General features: G+C 47.6%; 3 protein-coding genes across 4 annotated transcripts; 1 reads left to right on the forward strand and 2 right to left on the reverse strand.

Moving 5' to 3' along the window:
- Positions 1 to 8,090: 8,090 nt before the first annotated feature.
- On the reverse strand, positions 8,091 to 9,471 carry LOC100825482 (microfibrillar-associated protein 1A). Its single transcript, XM_003581157.4, has one exon. It carries the CDS (start codon positions 9,156 to 9,158, stop codon positions 8,319 to 8,321), a length of 840 nt encoding a protein of 279 aa, XP_003581205.1. The 5' UTR covers positions 9,159 to 9,471; the 3' UTR covers positions 8,091 to 8,318.
- Positions 9,472 to 10,732: 1,261 nt separating this feature from the next.
- On the forward strand, positions 10,733 to 12,419 carry LOC112269353. Its single transcript, XM_024455989.1, has 3 exons — positions 10,733 to 11,055; positions 11,163 to 11,357; positions 11,445 to 12,419. The coding sequence occupies exons 1-3, from the start codon at positions 11,035 to 11,037 to the stop codon at positions 11,532 to 11,534; spliced, it is 306 nt and encodes a 101-aa protein (XP_024311757.1). The 5' UTR covers positions 10,733 to 11,034; the 3' UTR covers positions 11,535 to 12,419.
- Positions 12,420 to 13,000: 581 nt separating this feature from the next.
- Positions 13,001 to 17,444, reverse strand: LOC100826104. Of its 2 annotated transcripts, XM_010241579.3 has the most exons (4): positions 14,853 to 16,483; positions 14,496 to 14,768; positions 14,118 to 14,219; positions 13,001 to 13,273 (listed from the first exon to the last, which is right to left on the reverse strand). In XM_010241579.3, the coding sequence occupies exon 1, from the start codon at positions 16,296 to 16,298 to the stop codon at positions 15,480 to 15,482; it is 819 nt and encodes a 272-aa protein (XP_010239881.1). In that variant the 5' UTR covers positions 16,299 to 16,483; the 3' UTR covers positions 13,001 to 13,273; positions 14,118 to 14,219; positions 14,496 to 14,768; positions 14,853 to 15,479. The 2 variants fall into 2 exon arrangements, with proteins under 2 accessions (XP_010239881.1, XP_010239882.1); XM_010241580.3 differs by lacking the exon at positions 14,118 to 14,219 and having other exon boundaries at positions 14,853 to 17,444.
- Positions 17,445 to 25,822: the final 8,378 nt, after the last annotated feature.

Consider the following 25,822-nt stretch of genomic DNA (forward strand, 5'->3'; position numbering starts at 1 on the left):
TGGTGAACTCTTTGAGGAGTCCGCCTGTTCATCCGGCGATTTGTTTTTCCAAAACGCACTTGATTATTTGAACCGCTAGATCTAGATCGGACGGTCCATCTCATCTGGTGAACGCCCCAATCAGAATCCATTGTTCCTACGTTTCGAACTGTTTGTCTTGCGATCCTAAATCCTAATGCAAAGCTGGTGAATTTAAGAAGGTTGCAAACTAAACCGAATGACGAATAGGAAAGCCGTGAACTAGGCTTGATTCACGAAAACCATGTGTTTAGAATTTAGATTTAGACTAGCAAAATACCCGTGCGCTGCCACGGTTCAGAAAAGTCACTTTTAGGTCTTCTCTTTTTTCTCTCCTTTTTTTTCCCTCTTGGGTCACACACGTTCTCCCTTTTGGGCCAGCTTCCCCGAGAGCGTCCAGCCCATGCCCGCACGAGCGCTCGTGCCCATCTTCCTTCTCGCGCGAAAAGCTACAGCACACACGCGCGCCGGCCGCCGCAGTCTCCGCCCTCAACGACACCTTCTCGACCCGCAACCCATCCAGGCGTTCTGAACCGTATCCCATGACTCTTTCCTTCCTTTTCTCCTCCTCAATCATCCCCCATAATCACGGCTGAATCGCCTTAGCGCGTTTTGTTGTAACGGCTCCCGTTGGCCCAGATCAACACGCCGGGGATGAGGCTGAGAGAACGAGCCTCTTCCCTTGTTTTTTGTGGAATTAAACGGCTGATGAACCGCCTTAGCGCGCGTTGTCGTAGCGGCTCCTGTTGGCCTAGATAAACACGCCGGGGATGAGGGCTGAGACAACGAATCTGTTCTCCTGTTTTCTCTGAAATTAAACGGTGTCTGACAAGATGGAGCCTGCAAGCCAGTGCCACCGGCTCTCAGATGGAAGGAGGCACCACATGCTGGACCATATTTTTTGTGACGAATCAATCTGCCGCTGCACCTACAGATAATGAGCATCACCAAAGTGGCAGAGCAAGGTCAAATGTGTGAAGAGATACTTTTGGGCTTTTAATTGGGTTTTCTTCGCTGCGTCAGGTGAAGTATTTTTTATGTTGGATTACGAAGGGTCTTCTATTGGGCTGCGCCAGGAGGCGGGAGCTCGACGTCTAGAGCGGATGAAGGAGTGGTTTGCGTGCAGGCGGATGAGGTGGGTCTCGGGGGCTTGACGAAAAAAAGGGAGAAAAAAAAGATGAAACGGTCCGTATTTTTTACATTCGTAGGTATAGATAGATTCGGTGCAATCCTGAGGGCCCACAAATTTTATGGAAAGTTTGACAGACGACGGTGAAGAGAACGGTCCGTATTTTTTAGATAGGTATTGATTGTTTTGCCAGGAATAGAATTTAGAGTTGAATAGTACTACCTCCGTTTCATAATTCTTGTCAAAATTTTACATGTAGATATTTTTTAGGAATAGATACATCCATTTTTGAGCAAATTTGAGACAAGAATTATGAAACAGAGGGAGTACTTTCTTTTGCACTATTACATTATTGAAAGCAATCCATTTTGTTTGAAAGATTTTCGGTCTTCTTTAAGACAAGGTGAGAGTCTTTTGTGGTCTCTACATTGATTGGTGCACCGAACATTCTAATTTGAGTATTGCGAACGATGACAAAGGCACAAATGTTGACAAATATATGCTTGCCGAATGGAAAACCAGATGATTTTATTGATCAAAATACTTTGAAGTTATATTCTCAGTAGTCGCACCGTGGGCAGGCCGACAATGGCAATTGATTAACCGGTTGGCTCTTTATCTTTGGCTTCTTCTCCGCTTACACTGACATCTTTGGTAATACTTAAGAGCATTTCCGAGAGAAACCCTGAATCTGATTCTCCAAACTCTCTATGCGGGATTCCTTTAAAAAAGATTTGCTCCACAAATCCTTTCATTCACGAAATATCATCTCCAATAATTTAGTACCCTGTATTTTATTCATACCCCCTCCTTTTCAAAATATAGGACACATGGTTTTACGTTCAGTCAATGCTCAAAAACTTTGACTATAATTTTAATTATCTTATACTGTATGTTAATTTATAAAGTTAGCAACGAAAATGACATACAAATACTCGCTTGGTTCGTAAATATAAGAAGTCATATCTTTGTTCTAAGTCATTTTCTTCAAGTTTATAAAAACAACACGCGTCAGCAACATTTAGTGTATAAAAATCGGCTATTAGTAAATTTCACATCATCAACATGAAGATAGTAAAAAGTATTGGCGGAAACCACAATATTTTGTGGTCGGAGACCAGATCTACCAACGTCATGGATAGCCAGGTCATTATTCAGTCGGAAACCAAAATGATAATGGTTGCACAACCTACCAAACTTATGTTCACTAGATGTGTGACCAATGGCCGGCAATGTGTTTTTTTTTTGAGAAATACATTACAAACGCATACGGTCATAACACGTGCATACACTCACCCTTATGTACTAGATGCGTACGTCACCAATGGCCGGCAATGTGCTTTTTATTCATATATGACAAAATGTTTTGAAAATTCCATCATACGGAAGCTAAACTAATGGGTAGACAGTACCAGGCCTTAAATTTGCATGTTTAATTTGTTGTTGATGTTTATTGTCTTTCAACTGATTTGAATTCCATGCAGTATCTCAATTCCTCAGAGGCCATAACATGTGACATTTTGATCGCGCGCGGCGTGGGCGATGGTCGCAGCAATTTTTCCAGCCATGCATGGATTGATTATACGGAAGACAATCACGAATAATGTTTGCAGGGAGGAGATCGACAAAGAACTCAGATTCATGATGTCACTCAGGAACTAAATCAATGACAGATTCAATCCGCAATCGGATCCTCAAGTGCTGATCCCCTTCCTATTCCCGAGCCACGGGCGCCGCATCGGCCGCTGCCGGCCTCCGGGTGCCTGAGCAGCTTGAACCTCCCGTCCTCCCTGCACTGCTGCAGCAGCTCCTGCGACGGCAGCTGCATCTCCCGCAGCACGAGGCGGCCGTCCTCCCGCTGTGCCCGGAGGCTGAGCCACGGGCGCCCGCTCTTGCCGATCACCGAGATGGGCGGCGGGAACGCCCGCCCGCTCCTCGTCCGCCTCAGCGTCACGAACGCCTGGTCGTCGGCTTCGTCGTCCACGCTGCCGCCGCCGTGCGCCTTGCACGGCGGGGGCGCCCGGCCGTCGAAGACCTCGGCGGCGGCCGCGACGCCGTCCATGGCGGCGTCGTCGGGGTCGACTAGGCTCTCGGCCCCGAGCGCTTCGGTGAGGAGGCTGGAGGAGGAGGAACGCGGGTGCAGGAGCGGCGACGGGGGCCTCTGGAATGGCGGTGCGGAGGAGCGGGGGCGGACGGTCGGGGATAAGTAGGGCGGGAGGTGGAGCGGCTGGGGCGCCATGGCGCGTAGTACTGGACGGACGGGCGTCGCGCGCGCGCCGGGCTACGGTGTGCTTTTGCGTATGTACGTGGCGGGTGATGGCGTAGCGTAGGGGCGTTTGGATTCAGGCTGAGTTTGGATGTGCTTGCCGGCTATATATATATGTATGTGCGTGATCGGGAGATATCAGCGAGGAGAGTGGAGCCGACCAGATCGAGAGAGGCGAGAGCGGGTCTGTGGGGGCGGGTGGTGTGCCTGCTGCGCGGATGGCTTCGGCGTTTGCGCTCGAGGGGGCGCATGCATGGCTGGCAACGAACGGGAACGACTTTAGCTAGTCTGTCTCGCTATCCGGCCGCAGAAACAGTCGCTGTTGAATGTTGGATAATCTGATCCAGTTACTTCCGGCGCCGTTGTTACGTCCCTGGGCAATGTTGTGTTAAGCTGTTTCGGAAAGAAAAAGGGTGAAGTGAATTCCATTTCTTTTTTGAAGAGACTACGGCGGTCAAAAGACAGCCTGCACAATATTTCAATTAAATGAAAGAAGCGGCAACAACAAGTACAATGGCAGTTGTTGCCAACAGAAACACAACAAAGAAAATCTAGACACTCGAAACATGCCAATGACGAGAAAAACGCACAATAAAGACACCGTCAATGCAGCCGAAAGGCGTCAATCAGCCGAGCCCACCCAGACACCGTGTCGTCGCCATAGCCGAAGGAAAGCACACAGTCAAGGCAGCCACGACGCCAACGTAGTAGGCAAAATCGAAGGGTCATGCACCACCGAGACCCACCGCGACGCCCATGTGCCGCAAATGAAGTCAAAAGGCGCGCGACTCACAACCGAGATCATACCTCCCCTGCCGTCGGCTAAACCGAAGGACCACACGCCCCACCGAGAATATAACACGACACCTACGTGCCGACAGTGAAGACGAAAGGCATCACATGCCGAGACTACACCAAGGATAAGAAACGCACGCTCTCGCCGGACACCAACCGACCCTAGTTTTAGGAACCGGACAGGACCGCCGGTTGAACCGGAGAAAACCGGAACCGGTGGCCTCTGCGGTCTGTTAAGATCAGTCGACCGGACGGCACACCAGACAGAGAAAACCGGGATGAACCGGCCGGTTTATGACGAAAGCAGTGAACCGGGCGGTTTTGTTCGAACAGCCGGTTCACCACCTGTACAAAACATCGTCAGAAACAATTGAGCAAGCCATGAAACAAACCCAAGACTTCCCACGTGAACGCCCGAGATGACCACGCTAGCCACTTGGGCTTGGACTGTTTGGTTACCAAGGTAGGAAAACGTCGTTTTTAACCTTTTAGAACGTTGGGCCTATCCTTGATGGGCCATTGTTTCCACCTGGGCCTTTTGGCAGTTGGATTGGGCCGTGTCGCCAGTTGGGTTGGACCGAAATTAAACCAAAATACATTATTTTATAACTAAAAAACCAAACTGGTTCAACCGGTGAACCGGCGGTTCGACCGGAAAAACCGGAACCAAGAGCTTCACCGGTTCGATCACCGGTCCGGTTTTCAAAACTAGGCAACCGACTGCCTAGGCTAAACAAGACACAAGAGACAGACACCACCGAACTTCCAACAACCCGAGACAAGAAGCTTCACAAAAGACAAACCACACATCCCGGTGCCACCAAGAGTCAAGGTCTCCATGGCGACGCCCCCAAGGAGGAAAGTGACATAAAAAATGCCGACGTCGCCTGATCTGACCAAAGCCAAATCTTAGGTTTTCACCCGGAGACAGAAGACATCAAAGTGCAGGAATGTTGAAGCTCTTCGACGACACCTCCATCAAGAAGGTAAACGGCGCTATGGCGTCGTTGTCATTGGCAAAGAACAATGTATCTGCAAGTTTTCACCCAGAGCCGACACCCCAAACACCTATACCACTTGCCGGGAGCCCAACCCCAACGCCGTAGCAGAGAACGGATACACCACGCCACCATGGCATCGTGCCAAGACCATTGATGAAGGAGGCCACTGGAGCTGAGGAGGCCGGACAACACAACCGTCATAATAGACCGCCCGTCGAAGACGATGCCGCTGGAACTAGTGCACAGCCACCATACCTCGCTCGCGGGCCTACCGCTGCTGAAGATGGCTGCCTGCCGCCGGGAAGCCCTTGCCGCCGCCTGCCTGACACCAAGAGAGAGGACTTAGGAAGGATACGAAGGGACCTTGGGGACGCCGGATCTGCCAACCTAGCCGCCGGATCCGGCGGGTCCCGCCGGATCAGACCGGGAACCGCCGGATCTGGCCGGAGGCAGCAGCCCACGCTGCGACGCCGCACGGCCGGGAGGGCAGCGCCCTGCGACCTCCTGCACCCATCCTTGACCGATGGGAAGAAGACCCCGCCACCGCCTGCACCGCGCGAGTTGCCCGCCGGCGACCACCGGCGGTGGCGAGGGGAGGAACGGACGTGGTGGCGCTCTCTCAGGATGGGTTTGGTTGCCTCACGAGTTGCCCCTGTAGAGCGACGCAGGGGCCTCCGGGAGAGTTTTTCCTCTACACTCTTGAACAAGCTTTGAGTGAATTCCATTTTTTACTACCTCTTGTTTGTAAATTTGGGACAATGTTTATTCTATTTTATGTTTTGTGTCGTATTTTATCCACATTTTGTAAATGTGTGATAACTTTTACTTCATTTAACTAATTTGCCTGGTTTAACACGTTGGTTTCAACCGTTGAACTGATATATGGCAAGTGACCGGATCTCAAACTGAAAGTGTATTTTCTCTATGCATCATTTTTGTTGAGCCTAAATCGGTGTGGAGCTGTGAAGTGGTGTGGTTAGTCACGAGGGCTGGCTATCCATCTGAGGGAGAAAACACATACTCTTGATAGGTGGGTCCATCATGTCATAACTAGTCAAATTAGTTAAATGGATAGAAAATGTTCACACGTTTACAAGCATGGGTAAAAAGTGAAATTTGCTAAAAAAAAGTAAGGGTTAATTTGATATATGTCATTGCAATTCACGAGTATTTGAAAATCCAAGTATAATTTTCATTTTTCAAAATATCCACTTCAAATCGGCAGATTCTTTGAAATATGCCACTAGGTCCAAAGATGCCACTGCCATGACATTTTTCGGAAGATGATAGAATTACAGTGCCTTTTTGAATTCGCAAAAATTGCAATGGCATAATCAAATTAACCCAAAAATTAATGGTGTGTTTACTTTATTCTTCCGCACATAGACTTTGGACCCATGGTGCGTGTTTTAAGCAGTTAATGGATTTCATGATGGCGCCCATTGTCGCGAATGTTGTTGGTTCCAAAAGGTTTCAAAATCCATTTTTCACTATTCTTTGTGTATTTTTAATTTCTCTGTTCATACCTCCACATAGATCCATCCATTTCTAACTTTCTATCATCCAACGACTTGTTGTGCTTTAGTGGATCATTTTTCAATATCTATCTGTCCATATATCTTCCATCCCGCCCAACTGATTTCTTCACGACTTCTTGTGCTTTAGTGGATAACTCATTATGTGTTCCTCATTTTAGGTATGAGAAATAGGATGGGTGAAAAGCCTTTGTGTCCAATGGGACTAGCTACCTCAGACTCATGATCGTGGACGTCTGTTGGTAAAATAACACACCGCTGAAGAGTATTGAATCATGTCTTGTCTCTCCCTCATCGGGATAGAACTGTGAACGCGACGGGAAATGCGTCCATTGGGGATTGTAGCTGTCCTTGAGACAACGAAATCATTGATTTCTAATATAAAACTTGACTCTTTCCTCATAAATGTTCTCGAAATCATTGTTCGTTTGGGGACCATGTGTCCTAGTAGCTGACAGTGCATTCAACCATCGGTTGATATTTCTGAACTTGTTGAGTACCTTTTGTAATGAAACCAAGTAGGAGAACCACTCCAAGAAACCAGTACACAAGGATCTCCTGTAAAGTTTTAGCACCTGACGGAACCAATGTAAATTCTTCTTAGAATTGATTTATATTTTAATTGTAAATGTAATTCCAATTATTTATGTATAGAATGCTACAAATATTTTTGTGGTACTACTCTGATCGATATATTACCTCAGAAATTTCACTTCATTGTAATATGTCGAAGATCTACAAAAGATCTACATTTTGGTGACATGTTGGGTCGCTACAGGACGGCTGAGGATCCTGGAAACAATTTCTTCATGGAAGTGCTGGCAATTGCTTGCTGGAATATTCCGAAACAAAGGAATGAGAAGATATTCGAAAATATTGACCCACCATTCAGAACCTGGAGATCGTCATTTAAGAATGATATTTACTTGCATGTATACAGCTCAGGACAAAGAGCCACTTGTAAATTGGCAAGCTATTTTGCCTTTTTTTCTTCTTCTCATTTTCTGGTAAATATCCTTTTAATATGTATTTGTACAGTCTCCTTATTTTATATTCATAAAAGTGTTGTCTGGGGCTCCCGAACAGTGTTTTAGTACTCCGAAGAAGGACGGTGTCCTGGAGTATTATTCGATTGTTTTTTTACAACATTTTATGAAAGCAGAGTTTTTGTCGAACAGTGAGACTAGTATTAGTGTATTACCGATTTGTCCATATGATATGATGCACAGCAAGCTTACAGGATTGCACACCAAGCGGTCCATTCCATGCAATTGATGCTGATAGAGTGGTCACGGAATGGGAGTCATTGCCAGGCTCCTCCAATTCTGTAGCATTCTGAAACTTAATGGGTAAACAGAGTAACATAATGGGCTCTATCCAATTTATTGAGAGTTTCAGACATCTACACCACGGTGATATTTTCCAAATGAAAATTGACAAAATCATCATTGCTGAAGCCTGAAGGTAGCTCAAGATTTAGTCTATTTTCCTACACCAACTACATGCAAGATAACATGTTTACAGTGGATACCCCAGGAATGCATTAAGCCAAGTCGGTAACATCATGTAGAAAACTAGCATGCAACAGATGCGAATATGCATGGTGTATTCCTATATGAAGTGTCCTCATTAACAAGATGTGTCCACTTGGTTCGTCCACTCCGGCCAAAGTTCTTAACTTGCATCACCTTGGGCAAGATGCTCTTGTCCATCTTATCTTCTCCAGTCGGGGCAGAGAAATCACGCGTATCATCGGCATCTTCCTGGAAGAAGGAGCCCTTGTGGTAGTATTTCTGCAGAAACCTCCTCTGCCTCTTCTTGGGTCGTCGTGCAAGCGGATCTAGCTTCGTCAGCTCATATTCCTTGTTTGAAATGCTCATCTTCTTAATCTCAGGTTCCCCATCCCTAGCCCTCTTGATTCTTGCAATCTCTCGATGCTTCCACAACTCGTACTCCTCGGCCTCATTGAGTTCATCATCCGTGTCAACGCCATCCTCGTCGTCGTTGAGCGTCATCTTGTCAGCCTGACCTTCTTTCCTGATCTCTTCCACCACGATCTGCCTCGTCTCGACCCTCCTGCCCTCAAGTCTCTTCTTGGCCAGCTCCTCCAGCCGCCGCCCCCATTCCTCGAGCCGGCCTCTCTCCGCGATGGTGACGCGCTGCGGCTTCGGTACGAACAGAGCCGGCTTCGCCATAGTAGTAATGTACAGCTGCTGCTCGTCCTCTGATTCTGTCTCGTACTCTGATTCGTCCTCGGCCTCCGCTTCCTCGTGGGGAAGAAGCTCCTCCTCCTCTCCTAAGAGCAGGCGCCTCTCCCTTATCCTCATCCGGCGCTTCTCCTCGTCCTCCTCCGTCTCTCTCTCCTGGACAACGGTCGATACTACCTCGGGCCGCCGTACACGGCGGTGATCCATGCTCTGTTTTTCCAGCTGGTTCTTCGCGACCTTGAGGCGCCGTAGACCCTTGTTCTCGAGGCAGAGGCATGCGGTCCTGAGATCATCGGCCTCCTCGGCCGCGGCGCCGTCACACCAATCTGGCGCCTTTCCCGGCCAGTAGCGCCTGGCCTTGCTCAAGCCGATGTTGCCGCTAGGCCCGGGAGCTTTGGCCGCGGCGGCAGTTTTGTTTTGAAAGGTTCTTGCCTGCTGCTAGATCTGGATCGATGGAGACCGGCGGCCGGCGGGGCTATAAATTGGCGATAATTCTAATACGGGTCGGAGTCTCCCTTGCGCGTTTCCGTTAGTTTCTCTGGATCCATGGGCCGAGGCGGTGCGCTGCTTATAAGTTGGCCAAAGTCCAATCCGAGTCGAAGTGGAGTACAAACAGCAGAACAGAGACGGGCCTTGAACTACGTGTAAAAAAAAAGAGACGGGCCTTGAACCTACTTATGCACAAAACACAAATGGGAAGTGTGGAACGCGTCACCCTTTTCCTTACCGACGATTCCCTCCACGTGGCATACCAAACGGCGTGCCCGATCAAGAGCCATCGCGCCTGATGCAACCCGTGGTCAGCCCTCCACCCATCTCCGCCGTCGTTCCGCCCGTCGACCGCGTCGCGCTTCGCCGAATCGCCGGTCTCCGCTGTCGCTCGGGAATGTTTTTAGGGACCGTGGTGCCGCTGCTCCACCTCCATGCAGCCGTCGAATCGAGACATTGGGATGGAAGTCGAATCAGCGTGCAAAGTAACTAATAATCATTCAACTTTTAATCTTTTGAACTCTTACTTTTTACTTGATGTTTTAATTTTAATTCGGTGGTTCTAAGGTTTCAATTTTGAAATTTTCATTTTTATCTTTTTATTTTATACTTTAATTTTCTAGCAAAAAAGGAAAAAACTCACCTGGGTCTCCTCTCCCGGCAACGCAATGGCAACCTCCGGAGCCGGAGGTCGGGTTGGTGGGGGGGGGGCGGGGGGGGCACTGCGGCTGAGTGGAGCTCGGGGAAGAGAAGCTCCTAGTTAGTTTTGCTTTCAGCAAATAATAGGGCCCTTAAGAGACCTAGACCACGTGCATCATACGACACGTGGCTAGATTAGGCTTCAAAACTAATCTCCAACCATCAGAAGCGAGAAAAAAAATACTTTCTCCGTCCAACAAAAAATATCTCAAGTTTATCAAAATTTGAATGTATCTAGACATGATTTAGTATTTAGATGCATTCAAATTTAGTAAAAGTTGAGAAATGCTTTGTTGGTCGCAGGGAGTACTAATCACGATTATAATCTGTAATAGGCTAATGGTCACATGTTGCAAGATGAACGTGGTCTTTCAGCTGAAGGAGAGACCGGATCTTTTAGGATTATTCCACGATCTTTCTTTTTCTTTGAGATCGTAGATAGCGTAGCTGTAGTTGTTGGTTCGATCATGCAATGGCACGATGTTGATGGATCAGATATCACATTGTGGTAGATAAGGACGCGGTGGGATGGTACAGCTATAGCTTGGTCAAGCATCCTTTCTTTTCGGTTCTGTTTTGTGACGATCTACGGTCGAATAAATAGGGAGGAGAAGAACAGAAAAGCTGCTAACTTACGCAGCGCAAAACCCACCACGTGTATGTGTGTGTTCTTGTGTTCATCTCGTGTGAGCTGAGTGCCTGGTGAGTGAGAGTTGGTAACTTCAAGCGGTGGCAGGCGCGCGGTGGCGTTCCGCATCTCGGGCGACAAGGGCACAAGACCTTCTTCTTGGGCTGCGGGTTCTACGGACCCGGCACGCAGGACACGCTCTGCGACGACGCCGGCCGCCGGCCGGCGACTGCTACATCGAGGGCTCCATCGACTTCATCTTCGTCTATGATGGCCGCTCCCTACAAGGTGCTCCAGTAATACGCGCCTAGTGGGTACACACGCATGTGCTTTATGCCATACTGACGGCGAGGGACTTTTTTTCTTCGGCTAATCTAATTGGCGCACGTGTCCAGCGTTGTTCTCCCGTGCGGCGCTGCTGGAGATTCGTGCGAAAGCATCGAGCGATAGAAAAGGGCTCGCGGGGTGGCGGAGGCCGCGAAGGGCGACAGCAGAGGCGGCGCGGGGCGCGCAGGGCAGCGGCCGCGAAGGGCCACAGCGGCGCCGGCGTGGACCGCGTCTTCGTCGACCACCCATTGTTCCTCGAGAAGGTGATCGTCGAGCTCTGCATCATCGGTCTACCGAACATAATCATGGTGAATCAAGTTTTTTGTTTTTGCTGTTGTTGTTGGTTTCAGGTTTGGGGCAAGACCGGCGAGAAGATCTACGGCCCCGACACCGGCACGGAATTAAAAAACAACCAGCTCCGCTTCATGATAAACGAGTGACTATAATCCGGTAAACAATCGATATTAACTTGGTAAACAAACGATATGGCAAACGAGTGATTTTTAACCTGATTAACGAGTAACACTGACCTGGTAAAGGAGTGACTATGACCCGGTAAATAAACGATATGGTAAACGAGTGATTTTAGACCTGATTAACGAGTAACACTAACCTGGTAAAGGAGTGACTATGACCCGGTAAACAAACGATATGATAAACGAGTGATTTTTAACCTGATTAACGAGTAACACCAACCTGGTAAACAAGTGGTATTAATCTGGTAAACAAGTGACTATAACCTGGTAAACGAGTGATTATAACCTAGTACTAATAAACAAGTGATATAGCAAAGTGTCTAAGCAAATAAAAGATGTCATCAGATCATAAAAATACATCCAAGTCATCTAACGGGGACGACACACGCTAGTGTAATCGCATCCAAAAGAAAAACGGGACGCGAGTTGGGTGAAACGTGCGCTGCATGAGTAGATTGTTGTGCGCACAGTGGCCGATGCACGCATGTTGCGCTGCACGACTAGATTGTTGTGCGCACGGTGGCAGCGGCAACGATGCACGCATGGCAACAGTTGCTGCGGAGCTATGTAGCGCAGGCACAGGGGTTGCCGGAGCAAGCTCGGTCACAGGGACGAGGTAACATATCACGTTGTCGCGATGGAGTAAGGTATCATGGTTACTCCTTTTAAGACAAGATGTAACTTGCGCAATATGATCCCATAACCAAAGGGTCTGGTTTAACTTCTTTTTTTCAAAAAATCTTGTTTTGAAGCACTCGTCTCTAACCGTGAAGATGGGTCGTAAATCCGACACACGGTTTGAGCTGTATAAAATTCTGAAGTTACGAAACGAACTGGTACAAATGTGTTTGAGCTGGCTTCAACGAAGAAAACGGCACAACTAGGCCACGCCTGCTCGCTCGCGCTGCGAGCCTGCGACCGCTCGCCTCTGCTCTGCCCGTTCTCGCCCGCGCTCGAGCGACCGCGACGAGTGACGCGCAGCCTTGTGAGACGCCGCACGCTAAGTTCTGTGGGGCACGTCGCGGCATAGTTCAGTCCTTTTTTCTTTCTCCTTCGAAGGGCACTTTTTTTCTTCTCCTGAAAACGGCGAGCAGGACCGCGAGCCTCACTAGACCGGCGTAGCGGTTCGTGTCGGTGGCGGCGCAGGAGAGGAACGGGTCGTGCGAGCGCACCGATTTCGCCTTCGTCAACTGTCGGCTGACCGGCACGGGGCAGCTCTACGTCGGGCGACCCATGGGACAGTACTCGCGGATCGTGTACGCCTACACCTACTTCGACAGCGTCATCGCGCCACGCCGATGAGACGACTGGGACCACAACAGCAACAAGAGCATGTACGTAGTATTCAGAGAGCTCAGTGATTGATCTCACTATAAGTGGAGTGGAGCAAAAGCTAACCTGCAGTTGTTACCTCGTCGTGCGGGACGGCGTTCTTTGGGATGTAGGCATAGTAGAATATCATTTTTAGTACAGTACAGATTCTCCAAGGGTAGTTACAAGTTAGCAGAATCACACATGTGTAACAAAATTTGTTCATGTGCAAGCTTCAAACGAAACAGCAAGTATTTATTCGTTCTACGTCTATATGTGATGCTTTACAGCAAGTATGCAAGTCGACGCTACTTCCTTCGGATAGGGGGTTGGTACGAACAAAGAGCACTTAGCCCAGCACATCGTGCAGCAATTCGAGCATCCCAGGAAACCTGCAAGGAAACAGAGGTCTTAGAAATTCAGTTCTATTCAGTTTGCAAACCACGTAACTATATGTATATTATGTACTACCTCAGCTTCTAAATAAGTTTGACCAACTTTATGGAAAAATGTACTAACATCTACAATATGAAATTAGTATGAGGATACATATATCATGGTGAATTTAACAAAACTAACTTAGAATTGTAGATGTTGATTTTTTTTATAAACTTTGTTAAACTTTAAGATGTTTGACTTAGGACAAAGCTAGAACATCTTATATCTAGGAACGGCGGGACTAGAAAATACCTACTCCCTCCGTCCCAAAATTCTTGTCGTTGTTTTATTTCAAATTTGTACTAAAACAAGGACAAGAATTATGAGACGGAGGGAGTACTTAATAAGTTGCCATCTATAAAGCACTACATAGGCTAACGCAACTTAGCAAACAGAGCATTCAGAGTATGGATTCTTTATATAGCTACCAAATACATAACTATAGAAGTAGAATCCAACATCTGCTCATGGTGAGCATGCCTATGGGGCGTACCTAATACAGCTACCGTGGTGTACAGGACAACGGTCTGAAATTAGGAGTATTTTGCTTGACATAGTTCATGTATTTAAGAAGCATGACACCCTACTTCAGAGTAAGAAACTTGGGTGACTGATATGCAGACACGGGGTCAATTTCTTTCTAGAACTGCCACTGGATTTTGAAGATGTCAAGTTAGTGGCCATTCACTAACACAACGGCAGCCAATGAATTTGAGTGCAATACATCGTTCATTGATTCATTCCAACTAATTAACATGACTATGCTTTACCTATAACTCAATATTGACAATAGTATACCTATAGAAAATCATTCTCATTGGCTTCTATGCAGTGTCGAAGAGTCTGATTCTTGTTGTTCCAGAAGGAACTGAACTCTGCGGTTCTTCAATAGATTTACCTCTAAATCATATCATAAACACATGAAATTTAGGAAAGTTAATGAGAACAAAAACAACTGCAGCTTGTGGTTTGAGAAATAGATAGATGTGCAGAAGAACGTCAAGAACTGCAGTTGATGTTCTGCTGCACATATGTTTCTGAAACCAAAGATACCAAATATAACAGGGTGGCTGTCCAGTTCTATAATTTAACATCACACATAATGATCTGAAAGGATTCTGGGTATCAGCTCAGTACTATGAAAGATGACAGAAAATAAGAGGGACGATTATGAACCTGACAACGTTGCATGACTGATGAATCAACACATCATTTGGACTCTCCATCTCCACCGAATCCGACAGTTGTTGAAGTCCAAGCCTTTTATCTGATATTATGACACCAAAATCTCCCACAGAAGCAGTTGACCTTTGGACATTTTCTTTCTGTGAAATATCGTTGACTTTAAAAGCTACCAAGGGTGAGAACATGTTGATATTGTTTCGCCTGCTTGACTGACCATCAGCACCTATCACTTCCAATAGTAACTGTCTTTCCAGCTGCACATGTCTGCACCAAGAAGGAAGAAGTCACAAAAATAGAAACTGAGCACAAAGCTATGCACAAACATGGAACATGATTAACTAGAGCAACCTGATCAATTCTGAGGGAAATGCTGGTGGCCATATCATCATACATGGGAAAATCCTAAGAAGATTGCCATCTTCTGCTGAAATCTGACACACCTTTGTGGCTGTATTTTCCTTGACGTTGAAGAGGCACACACAGTCATTTGCCGAAACAAGTATCAGCTTAGAGTTCAGTGCTCCATATAGGCCAAAATCACTGAGTGAGACATCAGATCCAAGAGTGCTGGATCTTTGAAATACCTCATGCAAATCAATTGAAGCAGCAAAGTGCCAAACACTGCTCTGCATATTATGACACCAGATCCTAAGAACACTTTGGTGCAAACATAGAAGACAGAATTCGTTTTCTGACTCAGCTTCAGAAATGTCGAAAACATCACAAGTTGGCACCTTCATTTCATCAACAAGATCCACTAAAGTTAGACACAAGGACTCACATCTAGTATTAGGATTATATTGGCATTGGTCATCAGGAACATCCTCCCATGGATCAGAACACCATATGGCACCAAAAAATCCGGAGCTTCCAAGGGAACTGGTAGGTTGGTCAATTAAGATGTATTGACTTCCCAAATTCCTCTTTCCAGAAGAAATAGAGACGCTACGATGCTATCATCCTTATATCCTATTGCTAAACGATAGTACACCCCTCTGCCTCCATTTTCTGGCAAAATTCTAGCACGTTATACCTGAACGCAGGATCCAGGCATACCTTCAGAGGGCTTTGAGGGTATATGGCAATGCCATATCTAGGATTCAGAGGACTCTGAACAGCCAATTTGTCGAACACATCGATGAGGAGTTGGCCGTTGCGACAGTCCCATATGGTGACTGGCACGTCCACCCATGTATCGAAGTAGGTACTTGCTCGTCCAAGGATGAGACCGAGCTCTGGTGGGTGGTCCTCGACGCTGACAAATCGAGGCTGTAGAAGGCGGTCAGCGACCAGGTAAAATCCCAGGAGGGTGGGCGGGTGGAGGTTGTGGAAGTGGTGGAGGAAGTCTGGGTCGGAGATGATCAGTAGCCAGCCCTTGCAGACGAGAGCGGCGCGGACGAGGCAGATGGAAAACCGAAGGCGAAGTAGGATCTCGCGGAGAATGTCGTCGTTGTCCAGCACGCTCGACACGGAGATCCGAGTCGACGCGGTTTCCGCCGAGGTGCGCGAGAGAGATAAGCCCTCAACTCGGTGAGCAGCGGCATCAACCTCGTCGTTCAGCTCCATCTCCCCAACTGCACCGAGAGCCTGCAGCCGTACAGCAGGAGAGGCGAGGAAGAGCGGCGATTTGGAGGTCGCATCTCCGGCAACTTCATCAGCCGAGGCATCGACCTCATCGATGTCCGCCATATCTCTGATTCCTCGAAGCGCCTGCAGCCGTACATCAGGAGAGGCGAGGAAGAGCGGCGATTCAACTTCATCAGCCGAGGCATCGACCTCATCGATGTCCGCCATATCTCTGATTCCTCGAAGCGCCTGCTTCGCCGGAGAGGCGAGGAACAGTGGCGATTTGGGGGTTGCGCTTCGTGGGCTTTGAGTTGGGACTTGGGGATAGGGATGTTCTTTTTTTTGAGCAAAGGGATGGGGATGGATTGGATTGGCGAAGGGAGAAGAGAGCCAGCGAGATGCGTGGGCTGCTGGCTGTACGCGTGTCAGCCGGTGCTAATGCCGCGTCAGCCGGCTTCGCTTCAGCTGCGCACGGGACTGCGCCAGTTTACCCAAGACTTTTTTTTTGAAGGTGTACACCCAAAGGCATACACTTATCTGTATTCATACGAGTAGGAAGAAGAGACAAGTACCGGGACAAATACACACATACGAAAAGGATACAGTCTGGACAGCTGTCCCCACTAATTTGCAAAGAAGACCTTAACACAAAGGAAAAAACAAACAAGACCCTGGTCTTCTTCTTCCTCGCAGAAGTCGCCGGTTGTTGGTGGCCTTTGCCGACGGTAGCAGGAGAAACACCGCCGGAGAAGACCGAGACAAAGTCGATCTCATCCCACGGAGCTGATGAAGCCCCTCGCTTGAAAGGTTTAGTGAGCCGCAATACACACCCACTCAAAAGAGCAGGAATCAAACCTATGAGATGAATCAGCCGGAGGCATGTTTCATGCCGAAACAGCTCCCGAGGCTCCTTCAACTCCAAATCCGGGTCTGACACGACGCCACCTCTTCCAAGATGGCCGGATCTTGCCGCCACTCGACCGCAACCCTGACAACCCAAGCCAAAATCATTGGCGAGCATCAAGCCGACCCCACCGCGTAACACCGAAGGAACGGACTGCGGATGCTCTAAAATCTCCACCCGCTCCTTGGTAGCAGCACGGCGACTGTTGCCAAAGCCGGGACGGAGCAGGGAGCACTTTATTCCCAATCTTCGGCAAAGTCGCCCAAACCTCCACGCCGCCGAAGAGGAAACTAAAAACCTAGATAAACTAGTACCAAATCCCTTGACCAGGCCAAGAACCAGGTTCCCCGCTACCCCATGACGCCTGAAAAGGTGGGCTTGCCGGCGGTGAACTGTTTCGGCATGAAACGGCTACCCCATCCAAGGGAGGCAGCACGCGCGCAAATTATCCAATCCTGACACGAGGAGGCAGTGACAATAAAACAATAGGGGACACATTAATAAAACAATAGGGGACACATTAGTGTTTGGTAATTGGAACGAGTACAATCTAAATTCCTTAACGAGGATCCATCGGAGGGCAAGTCTGGTGCCAGCGACCGCGGTAATTCCAGCTCCAATAGTGTATCTATACCAATATATTAAATTGAAGTTGGTGGTGATGGTACGGTCGCCGTCGTAGGTCGCCGCCGTAGGTTAACTTCGTTAAAATTACAATCAATATGCCACTGCCTGTTATTTTCTTTTCCTCCAGTTTTTTTCCACGATTTCTCCTACTCCGTCTTACAACCGACGCCACCACACCCGCATGCCGACCTCGACGGCGCCATGAGTTGCCTACACAGAAAATAAATAAAAAATAGTTTGTGATTTGTTGACCCATAGCAACGCGCGGGCACACCTGCTAGTATTTATGTTGTTGCAGTTAAAAAGCTCGTAGTTGGACGTTGGGCCGGGTCGGCCCATCCGTCTCACGGCGAGCACCGACCTACTCGACCCTTCAGCCGGCGATGCGTTCCTAGCCTTAATTGGCCGGGTCGTGCCTCTGCCATCGTTACTTTGAAAAAATTAGAGTGCTCAAAGCAAGCCATCGCTATGGATATGTTCGCATGGGATAACAGTATAGAATTCCGGTCACCTGAGTCGACTATTCTACTGAGAACGATAGGTTTCGAGAGAAAGGGAGACGGGACTTTCTGTGTGTTAAGGTCTTTGCGTCGAAGGAACCAACCTTCAGCATCTCGTTCATAGTGGGTCCCTCCTTGTGCCGGTGATGCATGTTCAACTTTCTGATGATCGCCCTGGTTCCATCCATTGGAAGCTCATGGATCATGGTTCCCACTCGGCAAATCTGTCTACCTTGCTCAATTTCGTACCGCCTTTGGGACCTAGGGTCTTGGCCAAGCTTCACATCAATTAGGCAATGGTGCATCTCCATCATCGACCGTGCTAGACTGCAAGGTGCTTGCTTCGATCTCCTCGCTTGTCCTCTAGGAGATTTGAAAGGAGAGAAATTGTTGTATTTTCCAAAACAAGCTTCGACCTTCTCGTGCAGTTTTTGTATTTCCTGAATTTTGTTCCTAGACCATTCCGCACGAACCATTTTGGCAATGAATGGATCGCTGCACTCCCTCTGTTCCTAAAATTAAGACGTACTCCCTTTGATCCATACTTTGTATTAAGTTAGTACCAAATCTAAGACACTTATTATGAATTGGATGAAGTATTTTACTTCTTTTGGCCAAGAATTACTCCATCAACGTGCGATACAAATCTTACATGTAAACAAGTACTTTTGAATACATATGCAATGATATCAATTTAATTTTACAAATAATATACATTAACAGACTAATTCTTGGTCAAATCCCGATTAAAGGAAAAAATGCCTTATTTCCAAGAACCGAGGGAGTACTATCTTACAGATACTCTTGCCTCCCTGCCACTGCGAAGAAATTAGTCTAGTGCAAGCCAAGGAAACATTTCCCTTATGTCCAGTGTCTGGACGTTGGATTTGATTAATGGAGAAGAGAAATGCGGGACAAAATGAGAAAAAACTTGGTCTGTTTGGAAGGTCATAGAATGGGGATCTTCTACATAGGTGGATTCGAGAGTATAAACAATAGTAGGAAAAAGGAGTAAATAAACTAAAATAATTGAGAAGAGAAAGGAGTAATTAAAATTACACTTAGAAAACAAAAGAAATAATTAAAGTAGCCTGTGTGGAATGACCAAAATACCCATCGCCGGACAATTTCAAAAATTAATGAAAATTGAAAATGTTTGATCAACAAATTCAAGATGAAGGTGAAATCAAGCTGACTTAGAATTTAGAAATGTAGCACTTCAGATGTTTTGTCCAGTAGATGTGCAGTGCCATGTAGATGTGTTTCAAGCTGACTTAGAATTTAGAAATGTAGTATTTCAGATGTTCTGTCCAATAGATGTGCAGTGCCATGTAGATGTGTTTCAGATGTGAACGTATGACACACACCGAGGTCAGTTCGTTTTTACTTGTTCTTTAGGAGTAAAATACACTGGTAGTTCATGAACTCGACAATAATGAACACTTTAATACATGAATTCGGAAAACGCACACTTAAACCCTTAATAAACTGGAGTTACCATGTCACTTTAGTCCAAAATGGTTTGGCGGGGCTTAAACACGCCACGTGGCCGCCATGTTGGCTTCAGCCAGGACAGCACGCTGCTATTCAAGTTCCTCAGTTTTTCTTTTGAAAATTACCACGCGGGTTAAAATCCATCCCGAGCTCCCCCAAATCGGAGGCAAAATCCCCCAAATGGGAGCAATCCCTAACCCTAGTTTCCTCTCTGCCGCGGCGCCCATGCCCATAGTTGTCACGAACCCGGGTTGACGGAGTCGAGGATCGTTGTTTGATAAAAAGACGAGTCAATTGGGTACTCTCCTTTGGGACGATAGGTCGAAAGGCGGGACGAGATCCCATTTAATCGGGGACAATCTATGCGGGTCGATCGGTCCAAATCACATAATATTGTCTAGGATCATGATTGGAAAGCAAAAACGGAACGGAGAGAGCAATATCACGCATGGAAAGAGCAGAATTTCAGCCGTGTAAAGAGGATCACATGGGTAGTTGAGTTTCCTTTTATCTTTCTCCTTAAAATACGTGGGTTTCCTTTCTCTCTCAATCTCTTTCTTTCTCCTGGCAACAGCAGCGTCCCGGCTTCGTGGGATCTCGTTCAAACCATCGACTCGTGACATCCCGCTGTCGACCCCAATCTTCGATTCGGGTCGATGAATCCGATTCACGGGACGCTGCACCGTTCCGCGTTCCCGGTAACTATGACCATGCCCTCTCTCTCCCTCGGTCACCGCTGATGTGCCCGTTGTGCCGCAGCTCTTCCTTGTCTTGGTAGGTGGCTCATCAAGGTCTTACCGGCAGTAAGGACGAAGCCCCATCTCCCTCTGGTCAAATGCGGCAGCTGCGGATGGAGGGGGAGGGGGGGTTGAAGGTTTACACCTCCACGACGGTGGATCATCCAAATTGGGATTTTTACAAGTGTAGCAATTATCAGGTGCTCCTTCATTTGATTTGGCTATTTTCTGTGTGACCTTTCATCACATCGGCTTTTCTCTCCCTTCTTCTATATGTTGGGGATACTCCGTGTGATTTCTGAGAGTGGGAGGCAGAGTATATGATGTATTTGAAGTCAATTGGAGTTCCAATTCGTTTTTTGAAACCAGGAGATGAAGGTTTCATGGGAGCATCTGAAGTGGAGAATAAGAGCAATGTTGTCCAGAATGAGAAGAAAGCAGAAGGGCCAACCTCAAGATGTTAGGCTACCGGAGAAAATAGATGCTTTACATGATGTACTTAGTGACATCAAGTTGTTACTTTGTGTTGATCCTTCCTCTAGAGATCATTAAGCTCATTAAATGGTAGTTTATGTTGTTTGTAATGGATGGATGTATGGATGGATGGATGAATGAATGTAGAAAATTGTCAAGTTTGATGAATAAATTGTAAAATTCGAAAATTGACATGCCATTCTTAATTCACATCCAAATTTGATGAGAAATGAAGCACAGAAAAATGTTACATAAAACGCAGTGAAAATTTTGGCAGCATTTAGCATCCACATCAGTGAAAATTGACAGAAAAATGGCAGAACTGAACAAACGTAACCATATAGCATCCCAGCTATTCTATCACAATATAAAGCATCCACAATTGGTGTCAGAAAATATAGCATCAAGTGATCCATCTAGGATCAACACATGGTATCACAAAAAACACCATCTTACATATTTATCATAGGACATCATCATCATCATCATTTCCACTATCACTGTTCTGTGTAGATGGTCCTACATCTTCATATCCAATTATAAGCCTATAGTAGAGCCTGCCGTTGTAAGTTTGTCTTTTGTTCCTTCCTGTCCCTTCTCTGCCTCTTGCACCATTGCCTGTAGGTGGAGCAGCAACTATTCATCTATCTCCTGCATCATTTCCTGTAGGTGGAGGAGCAACTCTTCCTCTGCTTCTTACACCATTGCCTGTAGATGGAGTAGCAGCTCTTCCTCTACCTCTAGATCGAGCAGGTGCAACGGCTGTTGTCGATTTATCTCAGAGACAGATACCATCACGAAGGATGATCGTAGAGCAGGGCCGACGAGAGAGTAGATGGAGGAAAAAGGCTGAAAGGAAAACCTTGCCCCTGTATGGGTTTTGATGAATGATGACAACATGGTTGAGGAACTAATGAGTTACACGGAGTATTTCAGGTTCTAGTTCCTCAGAAGAGTTGGTTTAACCAGCATCGACGACCCCTCAAAATTGAAGTACAGGTACTAGCTTGAAGTATGAAGAACTCAGTGAAGAACGGAGAAGAACGTGAAGCGTAGCTTTCTTCATAGGTCTTTCCGTAGCTTTTTATTCACTTGAGTATAGGAACGCTGTACTATTAAGGGGGGTGGTTCAGGTGAAACCTATTCTTCATGTTCAGCTTAGGCAAAAACCATTTTCTGTGTGAGTGTTTTTCGTCGGAGTGAAGAATGAAGCATTTCAGGCTTCACAGAAACTTCCGCGTGAAGTCTTCACTCTGATTTCAAATGTGTTTGAAAATCTTTGTCGCTTTACGATTTGACCACGTAATCTAACTGTTGTGAGACAAAGAGATAAAGTGTGAGCTGGAGTCTCAGAGATCACTTTATCCAACGGTCACAACGGCTAGATCAGCCGTGGCCAAGGCTATATAAGACGACCCACTCCGAACGGGTTTGGTGGTGATCCCCTAGAGAGTTGTTTTGAAGAACACCTGAGAAAACCCTTAGAGCTGAACTGAGTGTGAAGAATGGGATCCCCTCTCTAGCCGAGCACCTGAAGCTTGTTACTCTTGGTGATTGGCATCACCTAGACGGCTAGGAGTCAGTGTTGAAGAGCAATCGAAGCTTGTGATTCGCCATCGACCAGTCTGTGAAGGTCCGGAGATCACCTCAAGATCTACCACGAGTAACTGGGCGAGACTTAGGTCTTAGCTTAGGAGAATTGGGTGGACTTGCGTGTTCGCGAGTCTTGTGTGACTCAGCCCCCTCAACGGAGACGTAGAATTCTGCCAACAATCTGAACTTTGGAAAATAAATTCCCCATGTCTTCATGTTCTGGTGATATCGTTACTCAATCTCATATTTTCTGTTGAAGTATAATTGTTCTTACTGTTCTTGTCTTCACTGCTACTGCTTTACTTGTTCATTTTTCTCCATTCCGCTGCTACTCTAAAATTGCTAAGTAAAATCTTTGTTGTTGAAGCACTGTGACTGTCTTCAGTCTCCAGTCTTAATTTTTGAAGAAAACTTAAAACTGGTCACATTCACCCCCCCTCTGTGACGTACTCGATCTTTCACTTGGTATCAGAGCAAGGTCTCCTTGTTTTGGTTTAACCACCTAAGGAAGAAGTATGTCTAAGGAAGGAAAGTTACCTGTTCTTAGCAGTACCAATTATGCTTTTTGAAAAAATCGAATTAAGAGGAAGCAGTCACAAACGGTTTTGTTGTTCCTCAGGGACCCATCTCTGGATATGATGCTATTTCTCTGAAGAAGTATCAAGGGAACGCCAAAGCCTATAATATCATCTTCTCAACTATCAGTGATGCTGAGTTTAACAAGATCAGTAAACTTGTTGATGCCAAGAAGATTTGGGATTTTCTCGCTGAAGTCTATGAAGGGACAACCACTGTCAAAGATTTTAGAGTTACTCGCCTCATCAGTCAGTTTGACAGACTTGTGCTTCAGTCTAATGAGATTGTCTCTTCACTCTATGATCGCATGAGCACCATTGTGAATGAGCTGAATACTCTTGATGATCACAATATCACTGACTTGATGCAAAACAGAAGATTTCTTCGAGCTCTTCCCATGGAGTACACCACTGTCTGTGAGTTGATCAAGCATCGGCCAGACTTCAAGGAGTTAACCCCTACCTGGGTGCTTGGAAGAATTGTGTCCTATGAGCTTGATCAGGAAGAAAAGAAGATGATCCATGGTCCTGGATCCAGTTCGAAGAAGAACAACATTGCACTCATTGTTGAGAAGCAAGAAGACTTGCTTATCACTGAGATCAAGAAGAACACTAACATGGTTAATGAACTCATAAGACTTAAGTCTAAGTTTCGGGCCATGAAAGAGTCTCATAAGGATCTGAAGAAAGGTCATGCTGAGACTAGTCTTAACTATGCTTTCGATCAAACTCGAGCATGATAATCTGAAGAACTCTTATGAGGATCTCAAATCTGAGAATCTTGATCTCAATGCTAAGTTATTCAACTTACCTCAAAATGATGATTCCTCTGAAGTATGTTTTAAATGCAATTCTTCATTAAACAACATTCCTCAAATCACTACTTCAAATGCTGTGACTCAAACTGATTTCCCTGCTTCAATTGATTCACCTGATATTGCTTCTAGCTTTACTACTATTGGTGAATTTTGCACTGCTGTCACTAACCCTTCACCTAGTGATCTCTCACTGGTTGAAGAAAATGCTAAGTTGAAGAATCAGATTGAGGCTGGTATCCTCAAGTGTCACCAAGGGACTGAAACCTTGAACCAGATTCTTGGTCTTCAAATTCCTCGCTGATGCAAGGATGGTATCGGTTTTGAGAGGAAGTAAAATGTCAATGGTGATGCTTGGCTCCCTGAGCAATATCCCCTTACAAAATTTGCCCAGGGAAGAGAGAAGTATACTGAGGTTCCTCCATTTGTGGGAAATCTGAATCCTCGCAAGGATGCTTCAAAGCGTCCCAATACTTCACGTGCTTACTCGATATTCCATGTTAATGAATCTTACATTCTGAGGTCGCACCCGTGGCACCTGGGGTACCACCGCTGCTTGACGCGTGGGTCGCCTCACCTGCTCCCCGCAAGGATAGCACCCTGGGCAGCACCGCACAAGCTGCCCGGCAAGTTACCAGCCCGACAAGGCTAGCCGGGCTGCGGGGGTTACCATGGAAGGCGATGAGAGAATTCCCGCCTGGGCACCCCCGGGAAGGTCACTTGCCGGGGAGGGCGATCTCGAGCACAGGCACTTACAACAGGGATGGTACCCAGCAGGCACAGCATTGACGCCACGTGGCCGCCCGGCAGGCTCCTTGTGCGCAGGGTTGGTCAAGGCGAGGAGTGTGGCACAAGCAAGCATTTAATGTTCCGACAGAAAGGTGATTCCCCGTCTAATGACTGGCCCGCAGTGAATCTAGGGCACGTACCGCCCAAATTGCAGCGCTACGTACCGTGCATGCAAGCCAGCGCCTCAAGGGCAAGCTGCCTAGGGTCTTTGCTTCACACTTGTCACCCATGCACCGAGGCACCTGTGGCATCCCCTTGAGTATAAAAGGAGAAACATTGCCAACTATCAAACGGTTCGGTTCTTACTAGTTTTAGTCCAGAAGTAGCAAGTAGCACTTAGCAGGAAAGGAAAGAGCGCCCGGGGACTCCCCCGGCAACTTGTAAACCCTAGTTCATTGGCTAATACAAGCTCAGAAGCAGGACGTAGGGTTTTACACCTCAGGGTGGCCCGAACCTGGGTAAAACGGTCTTGTGCATCTTTACGCTTGACATTGGCCTCGCCGGCGATCGCCGGAGCGATCCCCACCGCCCACTGCCGAACCAAAAAGGGGGTTACCTCGCATCCCCGGTGTCTAAGCCCTAGGCTACGACATCTGGCGCGCCAGGTACGGGGCGCGTGTGGAGTGCTCGCCGGTGACCGTCGGCGCCGTCGTCTGCAGCTACGTCAGCTTCGTCTTCTCCGACGACAAAACCCGTCGCCATGCCTCCCAAGCGGGCTGGCAACTCTCGGATCGACCCGCGTGGTGCCCCAGCGGCGCACACGCGGTCACACGACGTGCAACCCGCGTGGTGCCCCAGCGGCGCACACGCGGTCACACGACGTGCAACCCGCGTCGCAGGGTCAGGAGAACCCTGAGCCCTCTCGGGTGCAGCAGCAGCAGTCGCAGCTGCCACCCCCACCTCCTCCGCCGTCGGCAAACAACTGGCTGAGGGCGCCAGCGGCCCCCAGCGCCAGAGCTAGTCGGGCGAGCGGCCACAACGCTGCCTGCGCCGGCCAGCGAGTCCACTCGCGGGCCGAAGACGCGCAGCGGCAGCTGCGCCACGAGCATACCGCGTCGCGTGGGACGCCGTCAGGATCTCGCCCTACTCACCCAGGGGCACCGGGGGACAGGGCGGAGGGCAGCCGGTCGGAGAATCGGCAGCCTCCTGCTCAAACCCCAGCGGAGGCCATCATCGCCTCGCGTGTCATGGTGCGCTACGAGCCACCGCAAGGCACGCCGGCGCACGAGGCATGGAGTGCAGAG

Source organism: Brachypodium distachyon, chromosome 5, assembly GCF_000005505.3.
Source record: "Brachypodium distachyon strain Bd21 chromosome 5, Brachypodium_distachyon_v3.0, whole genome shotgun sequence".
NCBI classification, from domain to species: domain Eukaryota; kingdom Viridiplantae; phylum Streptophyta; class Magnoliopsida; order Poales; family Poaceae; genus Brachypodium; species Brachypodium distachyon.